Source organism: Bison bison, unplaced genomic scaffold (assembly GCF_000754665.1).
Source record: "Bison bison bison isolate TAMUID 2011002044 unplaced genomic scaffold, Bison_UMD1.0 scf7180017864484, whole genome shotgun sequence".
Lineage (NCBI taxonomy): Eukaryota > Metazoa > Chordata > Mammalia > Artiodactyla > Bovidae > Bison > Bison bison.
The window spans coordinates 3,210,372-3,231,167 of record NW_011495044.1 but is presented as its reverse complement, the minus strand read 5'-3'; the positions used below and the strand labels follow the sequence as shown (position 1 = coordinate 3,231,167).

Sequence of the window (20,796 nt, the reverse complement as noted above, 5' to 3'; positions counted from 1 at the left end):
CCCTGGGGGATACATCTCGCCACCCATTCCCGAGGCCAGGCCGGCTTTGATACGGTGAGCATGGGACTTCCTGTGCTTGTAGAGGTTACTCTTGGTCTTGAAGGAGAAGCCACAGGGGCCGCAGGGGTAGGGCCTCTCGCCTGTGTGTGAGCGGATGTGTTTCTGGAGCACACTGGGCTTGGCACAGGGGCGGCTGCAGTATTGACATATGTACTTGCCGGGCTTCTGTGGTTTCCTCTCCTTCTTGTGTGCCTCTTCCGTGGGCTTCAAGGAGACCTGGGAGGGACGGGACACAAAGACTTTGGGGATGCCGGGCAGGTCCTCGGGAGGAATGATGGAAGCATGGGAAGAGAGGAGCTGGCTTTGAGGATGGAGCCCAGGGGTCACAAAAGAGCCTGAGGGTCCAGGTCTCATTGGGTCGACCAGCTGCCATGTGGATCCCTCCAGGAGATGCTCGGGTTTGCCGGGCGACATGAATGCTGGTGTCAGAGGGTGCTGCGGAAGCTGGGAGATGTGGACTGAGGCTTCGATGGAGGACCTCTTGGGGGGCTTCTGTGGCTGACCAGTTTTCTCCTGAGAGCCTTCCCTAAGAACCGACGAGGGGCCTGGGAAGGGCTGCGGGGCTAGTAGCTCTTGGAGGGGGCCCTCTTGAGTGGCGGCTGTGCTGCTGCCAGGATACGGGGCGCTAGATGAGACACTGGTCTGAATGGCCTCTCCTTTGGTCAGCCGCTTCCGGGGACTTCCCTCAGCCTTCTTGGTGCCCTTGACACTTTGTTCAGGATCCATGACCTCCACAGGACTTCAGATGCTATTAAGGGAGGGTTGGAGCAGGCCGCATTTATGAATACTCCAAACGTCCCAAGGAGGCGTCTGGCTTGGGTAACATTGGTCAAGAGCTACGGAAGTCAAACCCAAGGTGGTTTGGGGAGTTTTAAAAATTTTTTTCCAAGTGTCACTGGTGGCAAGTGGACTCAGGGCAGGTCATCAGGGCCCAGACTATTCACATCGGTGAGGCATGGCCCTCTACTTCACAGATAGAAAATGCACCAGCACTTTCTGCCTGAATGTCTGTCGTGGAAACGTCATGAAGGATGTCAGAGTCGCCATCATATTGTTTCAGTTGGCAGTGGCAAGTGGCCCCCCACAAGTCCCCCGTGTGCTATGCGATCCGTGGACGGCTAGAGACGGCTGTGTGCATGGTCCAGGCATCCCTGGTCCTGGCACGAGAGAAGCCACGCTGGATGCCGTGGGCAGCTCCGTCCCACCTCTTCTGCTCTTTCGTCCCGTGTTGGAGATGAACAGTCGCAGAGGGGAACTCACGCTCTTCTACTTGACCAGAGCACACACACAGAAATATACAAAGAGAAGAGAAGAGAGGGTTACTGTAACTCATCTACAGCTCATGCAGCTCCGGTGAGACCTGGGTGATCCCTAAAGGTTAACAAGGGAGACTCAACCCAAACCCACAGCCCCAGACCCTGTGCACCAAAGCACTTGGCACCTCCTTTGCCCACATTTCCAGAGGCGCCAGTGACTCTGAATGTCCACTGTGGTTCTGAGGACTGTGACTCTGTGGGGTGTCAGGAGCAGAGTAGACTCTGGGAACCATGGGGCCCTTAGGAATGACAGGCTTGGATTCCAGTCTTTGCGCAGAGAGCAACTCTGAATGGGTTTCAGCTCCCTAAGCCTCAGTTGCGTCACCTATGAAATGAAATAGTATGTATGAAATAATAGCAATTCCTGGCTCAACTCCATCTCGAGAGTGCATCCAATGTGAAAATGGACATGGATGCCACTGGATGAATGCTGACTGGTCCTGTGGCCAGTGCAAGAGTTGGGGCTGGTTGATTATATGGAGATGAGCTTTCTATGAGAGGGACTGTTCTCAGGTTAGTATTTCTCTCTCTATCTGGCCCTGGGTTCTGAAGGTATCCAGGCTTATGGCTTTGCAAACCATTGCTAACCCACCTTCCAAGCCTGGGGTTTAATGAAAAAGCTAAAACCACCATCCATGTGGTGGTTCACAGTCTAACACAGGGTGACCATCAGGGCCACTAAGCAATAGCTAGAAGGTCATTCTGGAAGCTTCCTCCACTTTCCAGCCTTTTTTTTTGTTTAGTCAGTGGCCCAGGGATACCCTAGAAGTGGCTCAGAATAGAGGTCCTTGTCAAACTGAGGGACAAAGCTGTTCAGAGTGGAGCCCCACGTATGTCTGCTCTGCCAGGGTCAGCTGAAATTTGGGCAGCCAAGGCCTCCTGGGCTCTGAGGGCCTTGCAGGGCCCTTTTTCCCAAGAACACAGACAGAATTTCAAAGCTGGAAGTCACTGTGAACTCTGTCCTGCCAGCCATCTTACTTTCCAGTGGATGAATCTAAGCACTGCAGGGGGAGGGGGGCCTGTTAAGGTCCTGTGGTCCTAAGAGGTAGGGCCTGCATTTGAATCCAGGCTCCCTACTGCCAGATTTGATTCCCCAGCCACCTCGCAGGTGTCCATACCCAGGGTGAGGGTCTGGGAGACTGACCGGTGCATCTCTATAGCCTTCTTCCTTCTCCTGTAGGCATGCTCTGCCCTTGGCATACTGACCACAGGCACCCTTCATGGCCTCACCTTTATTTTCACTGGGTGTTTGCTGATACAGTCTTGAAAAGTTCCCACTTTCTACTTTCATAGAATACTCTGAAAGACTCAAATAATTGTTGCTCAAATGGCAGGACCTCAGACATAGTGACATGCCATGGAAGGGCAAGGAGTTCAGCAACTAGCCAAAAGGTATATTCTATAAATTTATTCTTTTTGTTTCCTTTTCATCTCAATTCTATAAAAACTTCAATATCACTATAATAAAATTTTATAAATATTTTTAAAAGAATGACAAGCTATGAATCCAGATTAAAAAAATCTGTAAATAAGAATGACAAATCAGAACAAAGGAAAGTGTAGATAAGGTAGGAGGTCAGGACTGGTAAGATGGAAAGAGCACTGATATAATAATCATGAGGGCTTACAGTGCTTCTACAGTTCAACTATACACTGATATCTGAGATTCTTGGCAGCCAAGGATAAAAGGGAGACATGGTCCCTTGTAGAGTCATTATAAACCCACTCCAGTGTTCTTGCCTGGAGAATCCCAGGGACGGGGGAGCCTCGTGGGCTGCCATCTATGGGGTCGCACAGAGTCGGACACAACTGAAGCAACTTAGCAGCAGCAGCAGCAGCAGAGTCATTATAACCAGCGAAGAAGAAAACATGTAAGTTCCTTGCAGGAGGCAAAGCATTACCTGAAAAGAACTTTTTCATATGGTACTTCAGACAGGGGCAGCGAATGATGCATGAGATCACCTATGTCTTCAAATAATATCCCTCCAGCAAATGCTATGACCAACCTAGGCAGCATATTAAAAAGCAGAGACATCACTTTGCCGACAAAGGTCCATATAGTCAAAGCTATGGTTTTTCCAGTAGTCATGTATGGATGTGAGAGTTGGACTATAAAGAAAGCCATGTGCCAAAGAATTGATGCTTTTTTTCCTCCAACTGTGGTGTTGGAGAAGACTCTTTAGAGTCCCTTGGACTGCAAGGATATCAGGCCAGTCAATTCTAAAGGAAATCAGTCCTGAATATTTATTGGAAAGACTGATGCTGAAGCTTAAACTCCAATACTTTGGCCACCTGATGTGAAGAACTGACTCATTGGAAAAGACCTTGATGTTGGGAAAGATTGAAGGGAGGAAGAGAAGGGGACAGCAGAGGATGAGATGGCTGGATGGATCACTGACATGATGGACATGAATTTGAGCAAGCTCCGGGAGTTAGTGATGGACAGGGAAGCCCGGCATGCTGTAGTCCATGGGGTTGCAAAGAGTCAGACATGACTGAGCAACTGAACTGAACTGAACTGAACTGAGCAAATGCAGTGATTGAGTTTCTTCAGTGGAAGGTCACAACTCAGCAAAGGCTATTCTTTGAGCAGTCAAAGGCCTCCTCTGACCTAGGCAGAGAGCATCCTCCCAAAGCAGGATGAACGTGGGAAAGGCAGGGGAATTTCATTTCATCATATTACTGTCAATAGGGTGGCCATGTAAGATGTCACCCAAACTAGGGCACTTTGGAGAGTAAAAGGGGTACAATTAACCATTCTGGAGGAGCAATGGGAATAAACCAGGTCATCTCAGGCAAACCAGAACGAATGGTTACCCTTACGATCAATATTTACCTTGTGATCCAAACCAGGCACAAGCGCCATCTCTGGGAGTCTGGCATAAACTTTGACCTCTGCTATGAGGACTGAACTGACACCATGGTCTCCTATGGATCCTTAAAGACTGGGAATCTAGTCTCATTCCCTCACTTGACAAACGAGGAGACTGAGGCCTAGAGAAATAAGGTGATTTTCCCTAAAGACTGCAGAGTGATGGTGGCCAAGGAAGACCACCCTGTGCCACCAACTGCTTGCTGGCCAGAGTTCATCCCCACCTCCGTGAATAACTAGGCACCATAGCCTATGGCTCTGTGGCACATTGGGCACCATAGTCTATGGCTCCCTGTTCTGTGAAGGCACTGGCTTGGCCCCACAGGAGGTGGCTGTATCCCTGGCGAGGAGTGGACCACAGTGTCCGGAGGCTTAACAGTCAAAGGGCCCTTTCAACTTATGTCCTAACCTCGCTGTGGCTCTTGGATGGGAGAAATGGGGAGAAGACTGAGGTTGGGGAGTCCATCCTGGTGGCATTACCCCAGGCCTTGTTTATCCAAGCTAATGTGGGCCAAAGCTCTGAGTCATGGAAAAGTCAGATGAGACAGAACTGTGCTCTGGGCTGGTCTGTGACTCCTGGGCTTGGCTGTACCTGCGTGAGGGGAGGAGGCCCCTGGGTGCTGTGGATGGATAATAAAGCATTGACTATACTAACTATGTCTATTGCCCCTTTCATGCAAGGATCTCAATGTACCCCCCAAATACTAGCTAGTGGTGAGATTCGCTTCTTCTGATGGATGGATGGGCCCCTCTGCATGACTGAATGGGGAGTGATCAGTCTGAGTGACAGTCAGTTGGCCAAGGAGGACCCTACACTGTCGAGTCCTGTGTTTCTCCCTTCACCAAGCCACAGGGGTGGGTGGAGAAGTGCCCAGAGGCTGGGGCTTGGAGCATCCCAGGCCAGGCAGGAGGGTGGGGTGCATGAGGGAGACAGTCAGGTGGCTGTTGTGTCATTAGGTGACTCACTGGGCCAGCACCACCTGCCTGGGGTCAGCACCTGCCTGGCTGCACCTGTGAGCAGGGCCCGGCACTCTTCTGGAGAGGGCCCTCCTGCTGGCAGCCTCTGGGAAAGGAGCAGGCAGGACACATCAGCACCATCGGCCGCCTAGATCATGGAGTCAGGGAGGCCTGAGAGCCAAAAGGCCCACCCCTTCATTCTGCACAGAGGGCACCTGAGCTGCGGGAGGCAATGACCGGCCCAGGAAACACAAGTCTTCGGACTCCTGGGCCAGTGCTCTCTGCTGCCCTGTTCCATACCTCATGACATGTCAGAGGTCCTTGATACAGGAGGCAGTGGGAGGGGGCAGATGGGACTGGCTGCAGAACAGGGGAAAACCTACAAGAACTAAGAAGGCTTCAGCCTTGGAATGGGTTACAATTCACACTGGCATCAACATTTTTTTACTTAACTCTTTAACCCCTTTAGAAGGACCATTTCCAATCTCTGGGACCAAGTGATGCTAAGAAAATGGCTCTTTTCTACATTCTGTGCTTCTGAAGGTGTGTGTAAAATTTTAATACTAGCTAGAAGTAACAAAAGGAAAAGTTGCCTCTGCAGAGAACTGGTGAACATACCTGTAAAAATCACCAGTGACATGAGGTCAGAGGTAGGGGGCTTTCCTTACAGGACCCAGAAGCTGGGCCAACAGGAGTCTGAGCCTCAGGCCAGGGGAAAGATGGATGTTCTCTGCTGATGGTGGCAGAACGGACCTGGAGTCCACCTTGCCTGCTCCTAAGGTCACAGCCCTCAGAGCTCTGGCTTAGAAACCAGCTTAGAACCATGAGAAGAACCTGAGTTTTAAGAGCCAGCTGGCTAACATATCAGACTACTTGGCTCTCACTTCTGGAGGCTTCCATAGGTCTAGCTAGTAGGATATCCCAACACGGAAGACAGTAGGGTGCTGGGGCTGGAGCCACAAAAGCCTCAGGGGAGGGAGATGAGGGGCAGGCAACAGGGCTGAGGCCTGAAGTTCTGCAACCAACTGGACACCTCTTCTGGATCCAAGGTGTGGGGACAACAAGGCCGTTGCCCAGAGTGGACCCCCACAGAGGGAAGATAGGAGGTGGGCTCTAGCAGGTGGTCAGCTTCACTGGTCCTGGTAGAAGGCCAGCCTGAGTCTGCATGAGCTGTAGACTAGGGAGCTTGAATCACCAGCCAAGATAGATGAGACTCCGGCAAGACAGGGACAGAGGCCTGGTATTCAGAGGGCTATTAGGTCCCAGACCTGGCGCATAAAGTTCTTATAATTTAGTTACATATACCCATGGATGCATGCACCCCAATATCCCAAAATCAGGTAAAAATTTTACTGATCGTAAGTAATAAAACACACTGATGTTGAAAACACCAGGAAAGCAAACCTTTTGCTTATTTTCAGAAGCTGAAAGCAAGCACAGAAGGCCACAGCCTAGACAGGAGGCAAGTAGTGTTTTCATTTAAGAACCCAACACCAAACCAGTGGCCCTTCTGAGAATCTGTGTGTACGACACTGTCTGTGTGCGTACGAGATGGGGCAGAATTCTTACGCAGCAAACAAAAGTGAAAGTGGCTGGGGGCTCGGATGGTGGCAAGAGAGGGTAAGTGTGAAGATGTGGGTCTGGAAACTAACAGGAGAGGTTGTCAGAGAGCCAGTGAAGGAAGTCTGGACAGAGAGTGGCCAAAGCCAATGGTGGGGCTCTGGCTGGTAACGGGGAACAGGGCAGAGCCTGAAATGTCTCCCACTAGCCACTCCCTTTTTTGTTTTAGCAACTGAAGCCCCTGAGCATCAGCTGAGTCTCTTGTCACCCATCTAGGCTGCATCTACCAACATCCTTTGCAGCTAGTGCTGGTCAACAGCTGTAGCTTGCAGGTCACGGCCAGAAAGAACAGTGTCTGCCCTCCACGTCCTCATTTGCTCAGGAAGGAACCTAGAGGCAGTAGCGGAGGTGAACCCGACTATATTTCACAAGGCTACAGCTTCCATAGTGATTCCTCTAATGGATCTGAGCAAAGGCAGTTGAAAACCTTCTGGAAAGGATTCGCCATTCTAGATGCCATAAAGAACATGTGTGGTTCATAGGAAGGGGTCAAAATATCAATAGGAGTTTTGAAGAAGTTAATTCCAATCCTCGTGGATGGCTTAGACTTCATGGAGAAAGTAACTGCAGATGTGGTAGAAATAGCAAGAGAACTAGAATTAAAAGTGGAGTCTGAAGATGTGACTGAATTGCTGCAATCTCATGATAAAATTTAACAGATGAGGAGTTGCTTCCTAGGGATGAACAAAGAAAGTAGTTTCTTGAGATGGAATCTACTTTTGGTGAAGATTTTGTGAGGACTGCTGAAACAACAATAAAAATTTAGAATATTACATAAACTTAGCTGATAAAGCAGCAGCAGGGTTTGAGGGGACTGACTCCAATTTTGAAATAAGCTCTATTGAGGGTAAATTCCTTTCAAAGAGTACTGCAGTACTGCATGTTACAGAGAAATCGTTCGTGAAAGGAAGCAGTAAATTAATGCGGCAAACTGCATTGCCGTCTTACTTTGATAAACTGCCACAGCCACCCTATCCTTCAGCAACCACTACCCTGATCAGTTGGCAGCCACCAATATCAAGGCAAGACCCTCCACCAGCAAAAGCTTATGAATCACTCACTGAAGGCTCAGAAGAGGGTTGGCATTTTTTAGCAATACAGTATATTTTAATCAAGTTATATACATGGATTTGTTTTTGACATAATGCTATTACATACTTAGTAGATTACACTATGTGGTGGTTTAGTCACTAAGATGCTGCCACTGATGGTGGCAGATTTGAATTAAGGCAAATTGGAAGTGGTCAAACAGGAGATGGCAAGAGTGAACATCGACATTCTAGGAATCAGCGAACTGAAATGGACTGGAGTGGGTGAATTTAACTCAGATGACCATTATATCTACTACTGTGGGCAGGAATCCCTTAGAAGAAATGGAGTAGCCATCATGGTCAACAAAAGAGTCCAAAATGCAGTACTTGGATGCAGTCTCAAAAATGATAGAATGATCTCTGTTCGTTTCCAAGGCAAACCATTCAATATCACAGTAATCCAAGTCTATGCCCCGACCAGTAACACTGAAGAAGTTTAACACTGAATGGTTCTATGAAGACCTACAAAACTTTTTAGAACTAATACCCAAAAAAGATGTCCTTTTCATTATAGGGGACTGGAATGCAAAAGTAGGAAGTCAAGAAACACTTGGAGTAACAGGCAAATTTGGCCTTGGAATATGGAATGAAGCAGGGCAAAGACTAATAGAGTTTTGCCAAGAAAATGCACTGGTCATAGCAAACACCCTCTTCCAACAACACAAGATTCTACACTACACATGGACATCACCAGATGGTCAACACCAAAATCAGATTGATTATATTCTTTGCAGCCAAAGATGGAGAAGCTCTATACAGTCAACAAAAACAAGACCAGGAGCTGACTGTGGCTCAGATTATGAACTCCTTATTGCCAAATTCAGACTGAAATTGAAGAAAGTAGGGAAAACCACTAGACCATTCAGGTATGACCTAAATCAAATCCGTTATGATTATACAGTGGAAGTGAGAAATAGATTTAAGGGACTAGATCTGATAGACAGAGTGCCTGATGAACTATGGATGGAGGTTAGTGACATTGTACAGGAGACAGGGATCAAGACCATCCCCATGGAAAAGAAATGCAAAAAAGCAAAATGGCTGTCTGGGGAGGCCTTACAAATAGCTGTGAGAAGAAGAGAAGCAAAAAGCAAAGGAGAAAAGGAAATATATAAGCATCTGAATGCAGAGTTCCAAAGAATAGCAAGGAGAGATAAGAAAGTCTTCCTCAGCGACCAGTGCAAAGAAATAGAGGAAAACAACAGAATGGGAAAGACTAGAGATCTCTTCAAGAAAATTAGAGACACCAAAGGAATATTTCATGCAAAGATGGGCTCGATAAAGGACAGAAATGGTATGGACCTAACAGAAGCAGAAGATATTAAGAAGAGGTGGCAGGAATACACAGAAGAACTGTACAAAAAAGATCTTCATGACCAAGATAATCACGATGGTGTGATCACTGACCTAGAGCCAGAAATCCTGGAATGTAAAGTCAAGTGGGACTTAGAAAGCATCACTACGAACAAAGCTAGTGGAGGTGATGGAATTCCAGTTGAGCTATTTCAAATCCTGAAAGATGATGCTGTGAAAGTGCTGCACTCAATATGACAGCAAATTTGGAAAACTCAGCAGTGGCCACAGGACTGCAAAAGGTCAGTTTTCATTCCAATCCCAAAGAAAGGCAATGCCAAAGAATGCTCAAACTACTGCACAATTGCACTCATCTCACACGCTAGTAAAGTCATGCTCAAAATTCTCCAAGCCAGGCTTCAGCAATATGTGAACCGTGAACTTCCAGATGTTTAAGCTGGTTTTAGAAAAGGCCTAGGAACCAGAGATCAAATTGCCAACATCCGCTGGATCATGGAAAAAGCAAGAGAGTTCCAGAAAAACATCTATTTCTGCTTTATTGACTATGCCAAAGCCTTTGACTGTGTGGATCACAATAAACTGTGGAAAATTCTGAAAGAGATGGGAATACCAGAGCACCTGACCTGCATCTTGAGAAACCTATCTGCAGGTCAGGAAGCAACAGTTAGAATTGGACATGGAACAACAGACTGGTTCCAAATAGGAAAAGGAGTACGTCAAGGCTGTATATTGTCACCCTGCTTATTTAACTTATATGCAGAGTACATCATGAGAAATGCTGGACTGGAAGAAGCACAAGCTGGAATCAAGATTGCTGGGAGAAATATCAATAACCTCAGACATGCAGATGACACCACCCTTATGGCAGAAAGTGAAGAGGACCTAAAAAGCCTCTTGATGAAAGTGAAAGAGGAGAGTGAAAAAGTTGGCTTAAAACTCAACATTCAGAAAACGAAGATCATGGCACCTGGTCCCATCACTTCATCGGAAATAGATGGGGAAACAGTGGAAACAGTGTCAGACTTTATTTTTTGGGGCTCCAAAATCAGTGCAGATCATGATTGCAGCCATGAAATTAAAAGACGCTTACTCCTTGGAAGAAAAGTTATGACCAACCTAGATAGTATATTCAAAAGCAGAGACATTACTTTGCCAACAAAGGTCCGTCTAGTCAAGGCTATGGTTTTTCCAGTGGTCATGTATGGATGTGAGAGTTGGACTGTGAAGAAGGCTGAGTGCTGAAGAATTGATGCTTTTGAACTGTGGTGTTGGAGAAGACTCTTGAGAGTCCCTTGGACTGCAAGGAGATCCAACCAGTCCATTCTGAAGATCGGCCCTGGGATTTCTTGGGAAGGAATGATGCTCAAGCTGAAACTCCAGTACTCCTCATGTGAAGAGCTGACTCATTGGAAAAGACTCTGATGCTGGGAGGGATTGGGAGCAGGAGGAGAAGGAGACCACAGAGGATGAGATGGCTGGATGTCATCACTGACTCGATGGACGTGAGTCTGAGTGAACTCCGGGAGTTGGTGATGGACAGGGAGGCCTGGCGTGCTGCGATTCATGGGGTCGCAAAGAGTCGGACAGGACTGAGCGACTGAACTCAACTGAACTGAACTGAACTGATGGTCTGGGACACTTATCAGATTGAACCTTTCATACCACCCTAGGGCTTAAGCTAGAACTGAAGACACTCATGGATTAAGTCATTATAGTCTTGACACGCAGATTGGCTGGCCCATCCCCCTGCCTCCACGCTGCACTAGATGGTTCTCCTGCTGAGGCTGGAGATTCTGGAGCCTCCAGTGTACCTCGTGGTCACTAGTTTCCTGTGAAATGATGACAAGTCAGTGAGACCCAGGGCAGGGCAGCTCTCAAGGGGCCTGAACCTGGGCTTCCATTACGGTCAAAAGGATGAATTGCATGAGTACATCCTGTCTTCAGACTCACAGCACTTTGTACCCATCATCTTCATTTGCTGTTGGGAAGAAACTGAGGCCCAGAGGAAAGATGCAATCTGTTCATGGAGAGCCAGCAAGGAGGTATTCGGGCCAAAAGGGAGAACATTCCTGAGCCCTCCAATTTTCTGTTTGGGGCCATGTACCCTGAATGGCAGGGATGTCTTGACGCTGATTAAGCTTCCCTGGGAGCTCCCCAGGGGCAGACAGATCTGGGCTGCAGGGAGGATGGCAATTAGGGCACCTGAAGAGAACCAGGGGGCAGGATAGCAGGACTCCTCACCACGGCTGGCTTGCTTCCCGAGATACTCCCCACCTTTCTCAGGATCTGTGAGTTCCCTCCAGCAAGGGCAGAGCAAGAGGCCTGGAGTCAAGATGCCTGTCATGGGACCCCGTTACTTGTAGAGGAAACCCCTGACACAACTCTGCTGTGTGACCCTCAGCATTTTCTTGCTTTGTCCACCTGCGAGAGGTTGCCTACACTCCTTGGCACCTGGCCCCTTCCATCTTCAAAGTCAGCAGTGGTGGCCCCATCTTTTCACACTGAATAACACTGACTGCCCTACCTCCCTCTCACCCATAAGGGCTCTTGTGATGATGTTGGGCCCTGCCTAGATAATCTATAGGGCTTCCCTGATAGCTCAGTTGGTAAAGAATCTGCCTGCAATGCAGGAGACCCAGTTCGATTCCTGGGTCAGGAAGATCCACTGGAGAAGGGATAGGCTACCCACTCCAGTATTCTTGGGCTTTCTTTGTGGCTCAGCTGGTAAAGAATCCACCTGCAATGTGGGAGACCTGGGTTCGATCCCTAGGTTGGGAAGATCTCTTGGAGAAGGGAAAGGCTACCCACTCCAGGATTCTGGCCTGGAGATTAGATAATCTATAAAAATCTCACCACTTTCACATCTTTGATTTAATCACATCTACAACATGCCTTTTTTCATGAAAGGCAACATGTTCATAGGTTCCAGAGGTTAGGATCTGGACATCTTTGGGAATCATTATTCTGCTTATCACAGTGCTATCTCAGTATTTTTTAAATCTGTATTTCTTGTTCTCTAGTGAGGCTTAGAACTTTGCATAACCTTATTAAGCAATTATTTCACTCAGTGAATTATTTTTCATATCCTTTGCTTATGTTCCTAATGAATTATATATTTATTTCTTTATACAAACTCTTTCAATACTGGGGATATTAATCTTTTCAATATGAAGTGCAAATACTTCTATCATTAGTCTTTAACTTTGCTGAACCGGAAAATTTTGTTTCTATGTGGTCAAATGCATCATCAATCCTTCCTTTTATGACTTTTAGGTTTTGTGTCCAAGATTATTTTTTTAGAATGTCGCCCCCTTTTCTTCTAGTCCCTTTATGATTTTTTTTCTTTCCTCTCTCTCTGTCCCTCCACCCCTTTGTTCCTCTTTTCCTCCTGCCATCCTTCCCTCCCTCCCTTCCTTTCCATTTCTATCGTGGCTCCATCTGGCATTTATTTTTGTGTAAGGAGTGAGGTAGAGATAAAGCTTAGTATTTTTTTTTTTTTTTAATATAGCTAACCAGTTGTCCTAACAGTATTATTGGATAGTCCACCCTCACTCTGCTGAAATATCCTGGGGCATCTAAAAGCCCAGGTTCTAGCCCCATTCAGATCCATTGAAGCAGTATCTATGGGAAAAGGGCCCCAGAATCTATATTTTTACAAAACTCCCTATGTAAAAATCTGACATAAGCTTCTCTACTGTCCACTATTTGGGGAAACTGATGGAACTCCTCTAATTACCTCCTCTAACTAATCACCTTGCGTCTAGGTCCTCAGTGTTCCTCCACTCCACCCCACCATTTATTGCAGAATGCAAAATCTCTTTGGTTGCCAACCTCACCAGGCCTCTCCCTCTGCCAAGAACTCTCAATAGCTCCCAACCACATGGAGATGCAGCCAATGGCGTTTCAGCCTCATCACAATCAGGCCCCTCCCAGCCTCCTCTCTCCACCCTACACTTTGACTTTGCATCAGCTCAAACCCACATGCTCTGGACCTCTCTGCTTAATCACATTGCTGTTCCCCAGAGAACAGGCAGAGAAAGGAGCCCAGAAGGCTAATTCCACAGAGGAGTCAGGGAATGCTTCCTGAAAGAATCTGTGCTTGAACTGGGCCTTGAAAGATGGGGACAGTGTTGATGGTTAGACTTGAAAGAAAAGGATTCTAGTCTAAGAGGGAGGTACAACACATGCAGAGTTCAGGAGGCTGGAATGTGGTCACAGGGAATGCTGTATTTGCAGTCTCTCTTCCCTCCCAGGCTTGGGGCTCCACGTGTGCAGGCAGGGGCCGCACACCATGGTAGAAGTGGGGCTCAGGGCAGGGGCAGAATTTTCACAAGTTCCCTCCTAGGCCCTAGAATGACAAGAAAAAGCCTCAAACTGTGGACACTTGGTTCTGCCAAACAGATCTTCCAGCTGAGCGGGGGTGAGTGCTGACCCTCAGAAAGCAGGGAGAAGGCACAGTCTGGTCCTATGGGGTGGCCAGGAGCAGGTTGCTGGGCTAGATCAGGTTTCCAGGATGACCAGTCCCTCACAATAACTCTCTGGCCTGGATTCACTCATGGGAAAACAGGCACTGCCTCAGGTCTGATGGATTGCCTATGCTAGGAAGAGAAAGTTTTCCACTAATCCAACAGGTCAAATCGTGCTACTTCCCTGAGAAGCCTGAGACATCTGCCTTGGATCAGACCTGTGTCTAAACCAGTTCATCAGCACCTTCCTGGGAAATTTGTCTCTCTCTGAACTGGGCAAAGGCTGGGCCTTATTTACCTTTGTATTTCAGTGCTGGGCACTGGACTCAGCCTTAATAAAATATTTAAAATACTTTAAAAATACTTAAGTGAGTATCTGCTGATGCCTAAGCTATACTAAACATGAACATATTGATTCTCATACAGGTCCCCTTTTGCAGAGGAGAGGCCCGAGGCTCATAGGGATGAAGCTATTTGCTTCAGATGATACAAGAAAGGGCAGAGGTAAGATCTGAATCTTGAGTTTAGACCACGGCCTAGAAAACCCCCAGGAGTGCTGACCTTGGTCAGAAGGGCCCAGGTGGGTTCTGCCTTCCTTCCCAGCACCCCAGTTCCTCCAGGAAGTCTTCCCAGTTAACCACAGCCATCTCCACTTGCGCCAAAGTCTCCTCCCTATGTGCAATCACTCTGCATGACCCTGTTCACCTCAGGGCTGCGTTTCTTGATACATGCTTTTATCAGCTATGAGTGGTAGATTATTCACTGTCTGGGCAGCTCCTAAATCATTTCCCTTGGATGATTGTCTGTTGTTCCTACTTTCCCTTCTCCTCCTCCCTCCTAACTCCAAGACCCAGACAAGGTTTGAAATTTATGCACTCTGGTTGAGAAGCAAATTCTATTTATAGCAAAGAGAAACCTAGGTAACTCCAGGTGAGTTATATCTGGCTAATATTTGTCTTCCTGTTAGAAAGCCCAGGGATTGAGGGGGAATTAACATCATGGGGGAAGCACTGGTCTCGAGAAACATCCCCAGGAGGGGAGAAACAGGTTTTACAGTCAAGACCAAGCAACAGTGCAGTCAGAACTCCACTCTCTCCGACCTGAGGAAGCCCAGACTCAGCACTGTTTATTTGTGGCTGTGATAAGTAACGCAAAGATGGTCCTAACAAATGCCTTGTATCTAAACCAAACAACTGAACTTTTAATATGTGTCAGGGCCATTCTTAGTGTTTTACACAGTAACTCTTATCAGGCAGGGATCATGATCATCTGCATTTTACAGATAAGGAAACTGAGGCACAGAATCACAAAGTTGGTAATGGCAGAACTGGAACCTAAGCCTGGGCCATCAGTGACCTCTGCCATGGAGAACTTCAAGGCAGCTGGGGCCATGCCAGCCTTGTGGACAGGACTTAAGATTGAATTGCTCCTAACACTTCAGGTCACCAGACACTGTTCCTAGTGAGTCCCTCCCATCCTGTGGACTAGCCTTAAGAAGAGCTTTTTTCTCCCCTTTCACTTAAAAGAAGTATCTACTGTGTTTAACTCTCGTTCCCACTGAGACTAAAAATGAACTAAGGTCAGGAACTGTAGCCTGAACTCAGCAAGGGCCCAGTGAAATCTACATGATTGTAATTAATTAATCTATGAAGATATCTACTGTTAAAAGTTTAGTTATCTATCCACCCACCTATCTTGTTATTTATTTATAACCTCCTTGTTCCGGTAAGGATTAAAAGAGCCTCCTGGACACCTGTGAGAACTTCCTGAGCTTCTGAACTTAACTCAACCTGCTTATCTTAAATGGTCCAGGAAGTACTTATGGGTGAAAGAGCCTGAAATGAAAGCTGAGCACAGTCAGGCAGACTTGTCTTCCAGCCACTCACATCCTGCCAGTTGCTCATGGATGCTGCCTAAGAAACACCTGCGCTCCTCATTTGTCCCAGTGGCCTCTCTCTCGTCAGTATCCAGCAGGTCTAGCTGTCTCTATACAAATGTCCATGGTACAAAAGGAACACCTGCCTACAAGCTTCCTAGGGAGTTAACTAGGTCCTTTGGTTCACTCTAAAGGGTAATATATAGAACACACTACAGCCCACAATACACATTATAGGATCAATTCTATAAGGACAAATGACCAGAGACACTGGGTGACACACGTAGTGTATTCCAAAGTGGACGATGACAACATAGGGACTACCTATGGCCTCCACCATTCCTGCCCACGTGGCAAGATGGCCATAACTGTACTAGTAATGATGAAGCAGCTATAATGATTGCTTTGAAACTCATTTATTCATTACTCAAGTATTACATGGACCTTCTCAATGCCAGGCCAGTAATATGAAAACAGACATAAATTATAGACCTTACTATCCATATAAAGCTACAGTCATCAAGATAGTGTGGTCTCAACACAAGAGAGAGAACAACAACAACACAATCAATGGAAACAACAGAGTAAGAAAACAGACCCCATACACACAGTTACCTGATTTATAACTAACGTATGACTGCATTTGCTGAGGGAAATGTTAGTCTTTTCAATAAATGGTGCTGATGCAATTGGATCTATATCAAAAAGAATAAACCTTGGCTATACCACACACAAAAGTTAATGTGAAAAAGATGATTGGCCTGAATACAAAAGATTAAAAAATGAAGCTTGTAGAAGAAAACACAAAAACATATCTTCCTGAACTTGAGGCCAGCAAAGATTTCTTACACAGTTCAAAAAAAGCAAACTCACATAATCATAAAAGAAAGTATTGGTAAACTGGGCTGTATTAAAATGAAAAATGTCTACTCATCAGAAGATAAGAATAACAGAGTAAAAAGACAACCCAGAGACTGGGAGAAGATATTTGCAATACATATTCAACAAAGGACTCATCCAGAATTTAAAAAAATCCTAAAAATTAATTTTAAGAAGGCACACAACCCAATTAAAAATGGCCAAAGTTAACCCCAAATGTAAGAGCTAAATGATACAACTATTAGAAGAAAACACAGGGGGAAATCTTCACGACATTGGATTTACCGACAATTTCTTGGCTATGAGACTAAAGCACAGGCAACCAATGTGAAAATAAACTGTATTTCATCAAAATTTAGAACTTCCATGTACTAAAGGACATAATCCAGAGTGATAAGGCAGTCTGCAGAATGGAAGAATATATTTGCAAATCATATATGTGATAAGGGGTTATATCCAGAATATATAAAGAACTCCTACAACTCAAGGAAAAAAACCCAAAACTACCAAATTAAAACATGAGCAAAAAACTTGAGTTCCTCCAAAGAAGATAAACTAATGGTCAAGAAGCACATGAAAAGATGCTTAGCATCACTTATCATTAGGGAAATGCAAATCAAAATTATGAGATACCACCTTACACACATTAGAAGGGTTACTATAAATTTTAATAGAAACCCAGAAAATAATAAGTATTGGCAAGGATATAGAGAAACTGGAATCCTTATGCATTGTTGATGGGAATCCAAAATGGTGCGGCCTCTACAGAAAGCAATCTGGTGGTCCCTCGAAATTTTTTTCCTAAATACAATTACCATATTACCCAGCAATTCCACTTCCAGATACATACTACAAAATAGATTTGCAGAAGGATACTTGTACACCTTTGGGCTATTCATAGTAGCCCAAAGGTAGAAATAATCCAAGTGTCCACTGATGAATGAATGGATAAGCAAAATGTGGTATATACATGCATAGACCATTATCCAGTCTTCAAAGGGAAGGAGAATTTGACCCATGCTACAATATGAATGAATCCAGAGGACATTATACTAAGTGAAATAGACCAGTTACAAAAAGACATATAGTACACAATTCCACTTATATGAATTACCTACAAGAGTCAAATTTGTAGAGACAGAAAGAATGGTGGTTATCAGTGGTTGGCAGAGAAAGGGCAAGCAGATTTGTTGTTTAATGAGTACAGAGTTTCAGTTTTGCAAGATGAAAAGAGTTCTCAAGATTCACTGATATTGCACAACCATGCAAAAATACTTAATATTACTGAACTTAGAAAGGGTTGAGTGAAAGTCGCTCAGTCATGTCCAGCTCTTTGTGACCCCATGGACTATACAGTCCATGGAATTCTCTAGGCCAGAATACTGAAGTGGATAGCTGTACCCTTCTCCAGGGGATCTTCCCAACCCAGGGATCGAACCCAGGTCTCCCACATTGCAGGCAGATTCTTTACCAGCTGAGCCACAAGGGAAGCTAAAAAGGGTTAAGATGGCAAATTTTATGTTACAAGTATTTTACCAGAATTTTTTTAAATGGCAAAAGATTTCAACAGGCACTTTTTTAAAAAAGAGTTTTTATGTGGGCCACATTAAAAAAAAAAGTCTTCATTGAGTATTTTACAATATTGCTTCTGTTTTATGTTTTGGCCATAAGGCATGTTGGACCTTAGCTCCCTGACCAGGGATCTAACGTTCACTCCCTGCACTGCAAGGCAAAGTCTTAACCACTGGACCACCAGGCAAGCTGCTCAACACGTAATTTACAAAGAGGTTATCTAAATGGTCAACGAGCATATGAAAAGGTGATTAACACCATTACTCATTAGGGAAATATATATCAAATCCACCACACATTTACCAGAATGACTAACAGGAAACAAAATGACACGAAATGTTGGGAAGAATGTGGGGCAAATGGACCTCTTCCAGTACATTGTTGGTGGGAAGGTAAGTAGATGCAGCCATCTGGACAATTGAATGGCAAAATCTTCAATGGCAAACATACACCTACCCCATGACCTAAAAATTCCACTCCTAAGAATATTTCCTACAGAAACGCATATATATATATATATCTGCTAAAAAACACAAGAATGCTCATAGTAGCTTTACGTTATGAAGCAGCAAAAACCTGGAACCAACCCAATGCCAACAACAAACAGAGTAGATAAATAAATTGAGGTATATTTACACAAGGATTATCACACAGTAATTAAAAAGAACAAAGTACGGCTACAGACAAAAATGGCTCTCACAGATAAAATAATAAGCAAAGGAGTTCAGATAAAATAAACTATATACTGCATGATTCCATTTTCCTAAAGAACTGGCAAAATTAATTTTATTGTACTAGAAATCAGCATAGTGATTAGTTCTGGTGGGGCAGGTAAGTATTGATGAGGAAAAGGCACGTAGGAGTTTTTGGGGTGACAGAAATGTTCTACATCTTGATTTGGTTATATATATTACATGAGTCAGACCTTTTTCAGCAAAGGTCCATATAGACAAAGCTATGGTTTCTCCAGTAGTTTTGTATGAATGTGAGAGTTGGACCATAAAGAAAGCTGAGTGCTAAGAATTGATGTTTTTTACCTGTGGTGTTGGAGAAGACTCTTGAGAGACCCTTGGACTGCAAGGAGATCAAACCAGTCAATCCTAAAGGAAATCAACCCTGAATATTCATTGGAAGGACTGATGCTGAGCTGAAGCTCCAATACTTTGGCCACCTGATGCAAAGAGCCTACTAACTGGAAAAGATGCTGATGCTGGAAAAGATTGAAAGCAGGAGATGCTGGAAAAGATTGAAAGCAGGAGGAGAAGGGGATGGCAGAGGATGAGATGGTTGGATGGCATCACTGACTTAATGGACATGAGTTTGAGCAAGCTCCAGGAGATAGTGAAGGACAGGGAAGCCTGGCATGCTGCAGTCCATGGGGTTGTAAAGAGTCAGGCATGGTTTAGCAACTGAACAACAAAAATATATGTAAAATCTATTTGAGTTGTAACTTTGTGATACATGTTCAGAATTATATATGTTATGCCTCAATTTAAAAAAAGACATAGACTTTTACACTTGAAAAATACAAAGCTTATGAAGAGAGACACAAACAAAAATAGATCATAAGGTATGATAGGCTCTGTGATAGAAAGAGGTTCTGAGTATAGGCTGGGGATGGGGAGGAAGGACTCATTGCAGGGAGTCTTTAGAGGAGGTACACTGGGCTCTGAAGGATGCAGGAGATTTCACCAAGCAGAAAAGCGGACTAGTGTGAGCACAGGCAGGACGATGAGGGGGAACCTTGAGTGTGTGAGAAGGTAGCTCAGTGTGGTTAGAGGGTTGGGGGTGTACAGCATCGTTAGTGGCGGGAGAGGAAGCTGAGGACATGAATCAAGTTAGTCTTCAGATTTGTTTATTTAAACGAGCTCCCCCAAAACACTTGCTGAGTGAATGAATGAACCTTCCCACAAGTACGGCACATCTGATCATCTGATGCCTGGGGTAGCAGGCATGTCATGTTTGCATGGCAACAAGTAGTGATGAGATACAGCCCCAGTGCGGTTGTGCAGCCCATTTCTTCTAAGACTGTTAACTTCCCCAAAGTTCAATACCTTCTAGGTCCCAGAATTAGAAAACATCCTCACTCAGTTAACTCACTCTGCTGCAAACACTGAGGGATTATTTTTTTTTATAATTTACCCTCTCCGCCAACTTCCTTCCACACCATCTCGCCATTTTTGATAATTATATATTTTAGGTTGTTTTGGCAGTTGCCTTTAACATCTTCCAATAATATACTTAAATTGCTATTTCCTGGTCTGTCAACTTTTGACAGTATCTATTCATTTCTATGAACAATGAAGGAATTTGTGCACAATCCCTCCTTCCTACCTGGTTTCTTCGGTCCACCTTTAAATTCCTGTTAGTTTAAAATTTATTATTCTTACATTGTCAAGTTTCATAACATTTACATTCTGTTCTATATTATCATTGAGTCTAGTCTATAGGTTAATTCCTATAGTCCTTCCCTGAATATTCATTGGAAGAACTGATGTTGAAGCTGAAGCTCCAATGCTTTAGCCACCTGATGAGAAGAGCTGACTCACTGGAAAAGACCCTGCTGCTGGGAAAGATTGAAGGTGGGAGGAGAAGGGGATGACAGAGGATGAGACGGTTGGATGGCATCACCGACTCGATGGACATGAGTTTGAGTGAACTTTGGGAGATGGTGAAGGATAGCAAAACCTGGCATGCTGCAGTCCATGGGGCCAAGAGTTGGATGTGACAAAACAACTGAACAACAACAACAACAGGCTAATTCTAAAAATTG

The 20,796-nt window shown here is 45.2% G+C and overlaps 1 protein-coding gene across 2 annotated transcripts in view; it reads right to left on the bottom strand.

Moving 5' to 3' along the window:
* The window catches only part of HIVEP3 (human immunodeficiency virus type I enhancer binding protein 3), a 441,341-nt gene that overhangs the window by 59,488 nt on the left and 361,057 nt on the right, over nt 1-20,796 (bottom strand). Inside the window, exon 5 of one of the 2 annotated variants that reach the window (XM_010862673.1) lies at nt 1-1,326. In XM_010862673.1, the coding sequence (XP_010860975.1) occupies nt 1-786 (786 nt within the window). In that variant the 5' untranslated portion in view covers nt 787-1,326. The remainder of the gene's footprint in view (nt 1,327-20,796) is intronic. The other variant, XM_010862672.1, reaches the window with a different exon arrangement.